The 10728-nt window shown below is 29.5% G+C and overlaps 1 protein-coding gene across 2 annotated transcripts; it reads right to left on the bottom strand.

Moving 5' to 3' along the window:
- Positions 1–5455: 5455 nt before the first annotated feature.
- LOC102583827 ((-)-camphene/tricyclene synthase, chloroplastic-like) lies at positions 5456–9193 on the bottom strand. 2 transcript variants are annotated; one of them, XM_006344413.2, is made up of 7 exons: positions 8913–9193; positions 8560–8836; positions 7609–7999; positions 7259–7477; positions 6385–6523; positions 5914–6162; positions 5456–5811 (listed from the first exon to the last, which is right to left on the bottom strand). In XM_006344413.2, the coding sequence occupies exons 1-7, from the start codon at positions 9144–9146 to the stop codon at positions 5515–5517; spliced, it is 1806 nt and encodes a 601-aa protein (XP_006344475.1). In that variant the 5' UTR covers positions 9147–9193; the 3' UTR covers positions 5456–5514. The 2 variants fall into 2 exon arrangements, with proteins under 2 accessions (XP_006344475.1, XP_015162878.1); XM_015307392.1 differs by lacking the exon at positions 5456–5811 and having other exon boundaries at positions 5963–6155.
- Between the last annotated feature and the right edge of the window lie 1535 nt (positions 9194–10728).

The raw sequence follows: 10728 nt of genomic DNA, 5'->3' as shown, positions 1-10728 counted from the left end.
ATAAAGAGTTGCGACTTTTATGAAGAGTTGTGACTTTTAATAAAAGTTGTGACTTTTATGAAAGGTTGTGACCTTTTCAAAAGACTGTGACTTTTCTGACTTTTCCAAAGGCTTGTGACCTTTCCGGTAAGGCATAATAAGAACCTTTTCACACTACCCTTTGTTTTCTATAAATTGAGGGATTTCCTCTCATTTTAGTTTTAAAAAAAAACTAATTTTTCTGGACTTCTTCTACTACTACTAAATCTTAGTATTCAAAGTGTACTTTTACTGCCGTTGAGTGGTTCGCTGACACCGTGGTTTTAGGTACCGATACACCGGTGAGTAAGATCATTCTATCCTGGGAGGAATATATTCTATTAACCTCGGGGTACTTGAGGGGAATAATTCCTTAAGGGGACACTGTGCATTCAGTGGGCTTGATTTTCTTTCTTTGAGAAAAATATTTTTATATTGTTTCTAATCTGTTTCTGATTCTATTTTCTCTACTAGTTTTAATTTTCTAATTTGAAAATACTCTTTAAAACTTTGTTGTTTCTTACCAATTTCTTCAAAGTTTTGTTCTAAGTATCTTAGGAATACAGGATGGACAACATATTTAGCTTAGCAGATGGCAGTATTCAGCCGCATTATGAGTGTCTTTCCTTGAGTCGTGTCCTCCAACTTGGGTCACACCGACTCTATATTGAGTTAGAATCATCCTTTACTTACCCTATTTGTTATTGTTGTTTTACTGGTAGAAGTGGAATAATTTTTAATTTCAATAATTACAACCTATCACCATTGCAATTTGTATACTAGTAGCTTTTATTATTCCTTGCTTCCAAGTTGCATGTATTTGTTTAGTATTGGCCTTACTCTTGAATTTCTTACTTGAACTTGTTCAAGTTAAACTATTGAGGTGCAGTCACCATTGCAATTTTTATACTAGCCTCTTTTGAATCTCCTTTTGCGAAAAATTACATTATTTGTACATGATTAAAATTATTTCTTTTTGTATATAGAGTAGATCTTGAACTACCTATGGCTTCTTTTTGTGTTGTCTATTTCTTTCTGAAAATAGAAAAAGAAGGAGGGAGTAATGTGTTTTCTACTACTACCAAGTATGTGGCCGGGTGACTAATGAACTGGGAGTCGGAGAGAACAATGAGGTCTCATGTCAAATCTTAGCTGAAATAAAGAAAACAGTACTACTTGATAATTTCTTCCTATCTATCAAGTTTTGGTGGACAAAGTTACCCGCTATTAGCGCTGGTGGGAGGTTCTGTTATACTACTTCAGTATGATTAGTGTTTCGACGCTATTTCTCTAAGGACTTGAAATCCAAGCAGGAATTGATGTATTACTAGGCAAACTGTGTTTCACGTAGAGAATAAATAGCCTATCATAGTAAGAATATGCAAATATTAATTAGCAATACAAATTTCTGGATAACCACGATTCTAATCCAATCAAAATTATCGATTCAAATTTCTGGATACAAATGCTGTAGAATAGTTCCATACTCAAATTGAAAAGGATTAATATATAGTCCGCCATTAAATTTGTTGGTATATTTCATTTAGAGATTCAAATTAAGTTATGTTTTGAATTTTGAGGAACCTTAATTCCTAATAAAGTATTCTAACTAAACACTTCTAACTCAAATTTTGAAAAAAAATTTTGTTATTTCTTTTCATTGATTTATTAGATAGTTAAGTTAACCATGTAAAATAATATATCATCTCATTTAATTATATGCATCAATCTCAAATGAAAAATGTATGGGGTTTTACACTTTATTGAGATGAATGGTATAATTTTTTTAAAATGATATATTTTATATAATTAACCTAACTATCTAATAGAAGAATGAGAACACATCATTTTTTTTAAAATTATGAACCGAAAGTATTGAAGTGAAATATTAATAGGAATAGAGGGATCCAACTGAAATAAAATTTAGTTCAAATATCTAAATGAAATATCCTGATAAATTTGAGGGGACTGATTATGTATTATTTCAATTGGAAACTAGAGTAGTATTATTTAAGACATCCGAAACATAATTTACATATGAGACAATTTCATCGTCACTTTTGTTTAAGCCTCCAAAATTTTGAGGCACCAAATACGTTTTTTTTAGGCATCAAATAAGTTTAATAATGATTTTTATGATTTTATTTTCACATAATTTACTATTAACGATTAAAAAAATAAGAAGATTAATATTAAAAAGGAGAGGAAGAAAAACTATCTTTTTTTTTTAATCATAAAATGTTTTAGAACTTTGAATTAAATAACTTAAATTTTTATATTAATAAATATGATTTTTGCAACAATATTCTAGGTAATGTATTATAAACAAATGGTTCTTCTTATCTAAAGTCAAAATTTTTATGTCTATTAAGAACACTATACTACACCTTGTTGAATTAACTTATTTTAAGTGTTTTTAAATCGAAAGAGTTCTTAAACTCTTTTGTAGTGTTTGAATAAAAATAGAAATATTGCCAAGTACTTGATTTTAAATCAAAATAACCAAAACTATGAAGAAGCTAAAACTCAAAAATTGTGACATATAAAATGCGACGGAGGGAGTAATATTTATATTTTTTTATCATTTTTTTGTGGTCATTTTTATCTCATTTTTTCAAATACAAATTAAATAAATTCATGACTTGGTAAATGAAAATTTCAAATGACTTTCAATTTTCAGAGTACAGTTTTTGTATTCAAACATCACATATAATACAATTAGTTTCAAACTTCTATGAATGAGCTACTTAACATATTAAAAGTTAATTTTGTTTTATTGATCAATTAATTTTTTATCTCTTATAAATAAATATATGTTATTAAAAATTTAATTATCAGAATATCAATAAAAAATTAACATTTGTGCATCTTATTTTTAATTGTACTTGATAAAATTCATTAAAATTTTAAAATATTTCTTTTAAAGTTAATAGATTTGCAAATTGTTTAAAAGATTTGTATTAAAGAGAAGGAGAGAATGGATGAAAAATTTAAAGTAATTAATTTAGGCTATAGTGATCCTACCACTACAAATTCTTACATCATATGTCACCACACACACAAAAAATAAAGGATGAGCACACAAAAATGACAAAATATGAACTCATAATTTTAATAGGCTTCTTTAAGAACATTCTCCTAAAGCTAAAACCAAACAACAAAAAAAGCACTTGCAAAATGCATATTATGCCTAATAATAGAGAAAGCCATTGAGTTAGTAAATTCAATTTAAAATCGAGAATTTTGATCATATGTTATATTCCTCGAAGGATATTCTATCAAATAACTCATCACATATATTATGTCTTTTAATTTATTCATATTATGAGTGTATCATATCAACCTATTCTTAGACCAATTTATATATTTTTCATGCTTTATACTGCATAAATGACATAAGTTAATTCTTGAAATATTCTTTTTGTTATTGTAAATTTAATTTAGATATAAGGGGATTACATTTTTTTTTCATGTGTTTACATACAAATTGAATTTTATAAATGAATTAAATCAATATAAGAATACTTTCCTAAGAATTTAAATTTAGAAATGTAAATTTATATTAACATTCAGTAATCAAATAACTTAGTAATTATCACAAGTTTAAGTGTAATTTCGAAGATGACAAATTCAAAATTAATTCCATAAGATAAAAAACGACGACTTATTAATCTAATAACGTATGGTGATTTTTGAAATCAACTTGTGGACATATGATTTTTCAAAACCAAAGAAACTTAAAAAAATAGAATAGAACGAAATAAAAAGATCAATGTGTCTTATATGCTCTACATTTTTTCAGCTTTTAATAATCTCAAAATAAAATTAAAAATATAAATAAAATAAAAGTTTCACTTAAATAAATAACTTGAAAAATGAGGAAAAGGTGTTTCTTAATTTCCTCTATATTCTTACTTAAAAGAAAGGACTTTGACTTCTTCATGCAAGGCTACAATCTTGGGTACATTTTGTACCTAAAAGGGGACATGGAAATGTCATTTCTTAATCCAAATTTTGAACGAAAAATAGAAAAACTCTAATTAAAAGAAGAGTACAATGTCTCTACTCATCAATTATCAAAATGTAGGGTACAAAGTTGCTTTTGTTAGATGCATTTTACCTTTTAAGGTGGAATTTCTCGATGTGAATTTGAATTTAGCCGGACTCCAATATGAGTAACATACACCGAATGAAAAATCAAAAAAAATATCAAAATGTTAAATCATACCACTTCTCTCTTTTCCTATATTTTGTGGTGAAATTACAAGGGGATAGTTTTTTCTTAAAAAATTGAAAAGTTAACACCATAATATGGATGTAGCAGCTAGAGTAATGAAAATCAAAATGAAAAATATAATACTGTATTTTGTATTATTGCATAACATATTGATACAAGATTCACCTCAAGTGTGTTCTTATCTCTTCTTTTTTTTCTTTTTTTTGTCTCCGGCCAATGTTGATGCAATTTTCTCGAAACCTCTTTTTATACAAATTGTGATAAAGGCTTTTGAGTTTCTAATAGAATCAGTTTTATTTTTAAATATTTCATTATCTCTATAATTAAGGAGTTGCAAGAAAATGGATGTTTTTTTATGGAAATAATCAGTTTTATTTTTAAGTAAGGTAATGTTATATGGCTAGAAAATTTGGCAAGAATTTTGCCAGAAATTTAAAAAGTTTATAATATCCTTTTTATTTTAAAATAAACTGTTCTTTTTTTCATTTTTAATTAAAAGGTATTAAAGTTAAAAGGGTAAAAATGTTCAAAAAGGTAAAATAACATAATGTGAAATATGCTATTTTACCATTCTAGCCAAATTCTGGCCAAAAGGATTTTTCCTTTTAAATATTTTAATATTCCTATAATTAAGGAGTGCAAGAAAATGGATGGTTTTTTTTTCTGGAAATCTGTAACTGTAGGAATTTAAGGAAACAATTGAAATGTCAATCATCTCTATAACTAATGAGTTGTAAGAAAATAATAAGGAAATAAATGACTGTAATAAGGAAATTTCTAGCTCCCCTGGGTGGGTCATGGGAGACCGGTCGAGGTATATATAAACAGTTGCACGCCTACACAAATTAAATCATAACAAAACTATTTACAAAAATAAAAAATAAAAAATCATACAGGAGAAACCAAAAGATCAAAGAATAAAAGTATTTACAAAAATCAAAAATCAAAAATCATTAAATAGTAATTATTCTTGATTACTATAAACACTTCAATTATGACACATAAATAGAAGAATATTCAAAAAGATCAGAACTAATATATCTTAAGACATAAATAATGTGAAAATAATCAAACACCCCTTCTAATGAAGTGCTTTTGCTTTATTCTCATAGACCATAGTTGATAGTACAACAGAATGTGAGAAAGTGAAATCATATCTTTTCAAGTGATTGATTTTGTTTGAAAAAAATACAAAATAGATGAGAGAATGAGCTCTTTGTTTTTTTTAGGTATTAAATAGTTAATACACTATGAAATTATTACACAATGAGAGGCTCAAAGAGCAATTTGGAAATCTGATTTTTAATGTGAGAATTTTGAATTCCATGCCCATCTCCATGCTGATACATGCAGTGTGTTGTTCTTGAAAAATTCAACACAATTCTAATGAATTCTTCAGAAAATAGCACTTCTTTTCTAATTTGGTCTTTGTTCATTAGTTCCCACATCTCCTTTATCAATAAATTGATGTGTTTTCTTGCCTCTTCTTCGGAAGCACTCTTCTCATTCATGTAACATTGCATCGACTTTGGAACATCACCCCTATTTAATTCATACTAAATAACAAAAACAATTTTATTTTTAAAAAAAAAAACAAAACAAAAAAAACAAATAAAGTATCTAAATTAAGTTATTTTAAATCAATAATAAGAACATACCGATGATGTCCCCAAATCATCAACGAAACGACTAATTGTTGCAGATCGACGAATTATGTCTGGATATTTGTTTAAGGATTCCAATGCCTCAATGGTAATTGGATTGGAGACAAAGATGAATGCATGGAGTAACATCACTGCAACTGCAATTGAAATCCATGCATTATCCATGTACTCTTGCAGCGTTGGCTTATATCCATTGTAGTACCATTTTGCTTCTTGTAAGTAAGTTTTGCACAAATCTGCAAACTAATTAATAGTAGTAACTTGTTTTAAATAATACTGCAAATACATAAATGGATTAAATATTGTCTTAATTTGTGGTTTGTGGGCAGGGGCCATTGTCGCATGGATTTAATAGGTTCAACTGAATCCAACTTTGTGTTACATAAAGTATACTAATTATGAATCCATAATTTCAACGTTGAATCGATCAAATTTAAAAGTTTGCAAAGTAAATAGTAATTTTACTTGTTTTGTGAGATAGGGCAGGACATTGATCCCTTGCTCTTTGAGAATATGATAGGCCATTTCATTGGTAGTGTTGAAGAGTGAAAGGTAACATATTTTCATGTAGTCAGGAAGTTGCTCCATTGCTTTTACATCCCATCTGAATTTACATTACAAAAAAAATCAATTTTTTTCTCATCACAATCAAGCTGACTAGGATAATAAAGTAAATAATAATAATAAAATAAGTGAATTTACAGATTGCGTGATTTAAACGGACGTTAGGAAACTGCCGTAATTTATAACGGCGCCCAGCCAAATAACCTCCACAAACAGTTTGCGTCGGAAAATATTGCGTGTTTTCAAAACCGCTGTGACTACGATTTGCGGGGCCAGTGACCGCCGCAATACAAATGGAGTTTTTTTTTTTTTTTTGGTGAATTAATTAATTAAGAAAGAGAGAAGTATTAGCTAAAAAAGAAAACACTAAAATTTGGCAAAAAATATTAATTTTGTTCCCAAATTATTGACAATAAAAAACACTTATCTACTTGACTAACTGAACTCAAATACATCTCTGATCTGCCACATGACATAACAAGTGGTCTCAAACTCTTTTAGGAGCATATGACTCTTAATAAAAAGTTGAGAGAAGTGTTGAAAACACTCCTAAACTTTAAGAGAACTTAGGGGTGTATTATTTCACTCAAATTTCAAGATCAAGAGTGTATTTAAGTTCAGTTAGCCAAGTTACAGGGGTGTCTTTAAGACTGTCAATAGTTCAGGGACGAAATTAATAATTTATGCTAAATTTAGAAGTGTTTTCAATATTTTTTTCATTAATAAAATTAGTACTAAAAATGATTATGATTTTCATTAAAAGTTAATAACTGACCTTTCAACAGCATGAGTGAAGATTTCCAACTCATCAAGAGTGCCATAGACATCATAAATGTCATCTATGACTGTTATTAGAGCTATGTTTTTTGTCAACATTCTTCGACACAAGCTGTGTTGAGGCTCAAATACTAATCCCACTGACCAAAAAAAGCATTCCACCAATCTATCCCTTGAAAATGACAACTTTTCAGCCAAGCATGTGCTCTTCCACCACCTTTACATTACATGAAAATAAATATATGATGCTCGTATGAGAGAAATTCTATTGTACATGTTATAAAAAGGAATTTAACTTTGAATACGCGAAAATTATAATACTATCAAATGATCTAAAAGATGTCTCACGTTGATAGAATTCTCAAATCTTGTTGGTATGTTGCTTGAACAATGTTGAAGTCCAATTTAGCAAGCTCGAGCATAAGAGGATTAGCATTTGGCATTCTCTCATAAATGCTTATATACCACTCTGTCTCTAATCTTGGCATCATCCAATGTCTTGGAATTTTCAAGGCATGTTGGATTAATTCCATCATTAGTATATCATTATCTTGATCTCCACCATAATTGTCAACATAATTTTTCAGATGTGCCATTGTGAATCTTGTGGCATATTTCAAAGTGGTTTCAGTTTCCGTAGAAAGAAACGATACTTCATATAATTCTAACAAACTTTTCGTGTCTTTACAAATACTCTGCTTCAGATTTCCATTCTCATCCTTGAAATCGTCAAATATATCTAGAACATGAAAAACATACATTGGTCAAATTTGAATAACAAATAAACTTAAAGAATTCTATGTTCAAAATCACATAATGAGATTGACCCTCAAATTCTGAACTACATCTACATGTGTCACCTAAAGTTGGAATTTGGAACAAAAGAACTAAAATATATGAACCTGAAAGATGATGAAGCGATTATTAAAACTAGTATATACGACATACGTATTATGGTGAAGATGAGCGTGAAGAGGGTGTTTGTATCACGGAAAATCAATTTGATTTTATATTGGGGCATTCAACTATAGAAGTCCCTCATCTCGTAAGGAGATTGATGAAGAAGTACTATAGAGAGATGAAGCGGGACTTACATATATGATTTTCATTGACCTAGAAAAAGCATACAACAAAGTTCCTAGGGGGTTTCTATGGAGATTTTGGAGTTTAGAGGATCCATCGAAAACAATCTCTACCCTTAGAGGTTAGGTTGCATACACATCATCTTCCTCAAACCCCACTCATGATCGATATTATGATGGATATGTTGTTGTTATGTACACATGACTACGTACGTACCTTGTGAGATATGAAAATGATGTTGTCTCAAGAGCCTAAACTTCAAGGCTATAGAGTACAATGAATCTCCTGTGGCTATAGTACTAGTTTGGTCATGTACGCTCCTCAATATTTGCATAATTTCATCCTTGAAGTGGTAACTCACTCCAAGTCTTTCTAAATTATCAATCAACTCCAACTTAGCATCTAATTCTTGTATTGATCCCTCAACAATCATCATCAAATTCCTCTTTATTTCCTTCTTCAGTTTGTCAAACCGCTCCATATACTTATCTCCCTACACACAATGCTAAAGTAAATTAATTATTGTCTGAATGATACGACATAAATTAGAGTAACAAAAAAATATATACCGCGTAACGATTGTTAACGGACTGAATATATTGAAAATCCCACATAGTAGGTTTGTAATTCCCTGAACGTCGTTGGATAGTATTGGGATTTGGTTCATCAGGTGATTTCATGGAGGCTTTTGATACAACTAGTGATGATGGCTTCCTTCGATTGAAGGAGAAAAAACAAGTTGCTGGAGTTGGTCTTGAGGTGACCACAGATAGCATCCCTACGTTGTTGAATAATATTGCCATTAATTATTCTCGAATTGTTCAATGGTTTAAAAGATATTCTTGCTAGATTGTTGGAGCTTCAACTAAAAGTTCTCATATATATAGAGAGAGAAAGAGATCCAAATTGTCACAAAGGTTTTTACCACGGTCAATCGGAAAATTTCACTACACCAAAAATGATCTCTAGGGGTAATATATAAATGATAATAGTTTTGTTATCACTAAATATGTTCTTTTAGAGAACAATAACGCTTTTTATAAATATCTCTAAATGCTGTAGCGATATTGGATCCAATCACAATTAATTAATATCGGTAAGACTTTAACACTCTTTATTAATATTGTGTATATTTATTGCCGCTAAAAACTATTTTGTGTTACTAAGTTTTTGCTATAAAACATAAATTTCTCACTTCATTCCACATGATAAAAAATAAATTTCCACTGAAATATTGTCAATAACCACAGGATTTTTTTCTGTTATCATTGTCAGTTATAGTATCTGTGAAAATAGCCGCCAAACAAAAATAGCCAATTATTCAATTATAGTAATAATTGTGTATTCACCGATAGTAACTAATATCCACCATGTAAGGTAGAAATAACAAATCAGCATATATAGATGCTTAATTATACTTCGGTTTTAGAACAAATTAAAGAACTAATTAATTATACGGCACGTATCTATTATATTGTCCTATAGTTGCCCACTAGAACCATGAATCCATGATATAATCCAAATACGCAATTCGTCTTCAAGTACTCAAATATCTAAGGAAAATTAGAGAATTCTTAAATTCATTTTGTGTATTACTTTTAGATCATAACGTCTGAAATATAATTTTCTACTTCTGAGGATAAGAATTTGAATTTTGACAACTTTTTAATGAGATTGATTTTCTCAATAGTGGACGTGTCACATATCAAATTTTGTGAAATCATATATAGTAGTATTTATTTTCATTAAATTTGCATACTATTTGCAGTTGCGTTCCTCATGACATATATAGAAGCATTTCTCATCCGTCAGCTACCCAAATACAATTATTTTGTCCCTTCCATAGATATTTCTTGAATTTTTTCAATAAACTCGAATTGTGTGAATTTTATTTCATGATGTTAGTGAAAAATTACAATATAACAAAATTACAAGATTACAATTGAAAAATAACAATGAAGAAATAAATCTCTTCAGGCTGAGGCGCAAATATCTCGCTCTCTTTAAGGAGATTCAAGCTCACTGCAGTAAATGTTTTACACCGGTCCAGCAGTAGTCCTCTTGACTTGTCCCCTCCAAGATACAATAGTCTTCGCAAAGTATAACTCAACAACTCTGGACAAGAGCTGAGTCCAAAGCTCCACAAAAAAGAACACCTCCCTTCAACTAATAAGAACTCTCTTTTTGACAAATTTTATGCACTATATTTTTCTTGTGTTTTGTGTATCTCAAACCAAATGAAGACCATCCACTATTTATAGTTGGGGATGTCTTCCTAGCAATGAATAGGAAGATAATGGGGATGGTAAATAGTGAAGATAAATGACTAGGAGCGGGGTTTTACCCTGTGCGAACCAAAGGGTAGCGGATGTAGGTTTTCCTTGT

Source organism: Solanum tuberosum, unplaced genomic scaffold (genome assembly GCF_000226075.1).
Source record: "Solanum tuberosum cultivar DM 1-3 516 R44 unplaced genomic scaffold, SolTub_3.0 scf00055, whole genome shotgun sequence".
Lineage (NCBI taxonomy): Eukaryota > Viridiplantae > Streptophyta > Magnoliopsida > Solanales > Solanaceae > Solanum > Solanum tuberosum.
The sequence above is the reverse complement of the archived record's forward strand: the minus strand, read 5'-3'. Positions and strand labels throughout refer to the sequence as shown.

Coding starts and splice junctions, on each gene's coding strand:
- LOC102583827 (XM_006344413.2), bottom strand. CDS start 9,146: ATGGCAATATTATTCAACAACGTAGGGATGCTATCTGTGGTCACCTCA. Junction 6,163..6,384: donor TGCCCTATCTCACAAAACAA/GTAAAATTACTA, acceptor ACTATTAATTAG/TTTGCAGATTTGTGCAAAAC. Junction 5,812..5,913: donor ATGATTTGGGGACATCATCG/GTATGTTCTTAT, acceptor TTTGTTATTTAG/TATGAATTAAATAGGGGTGA.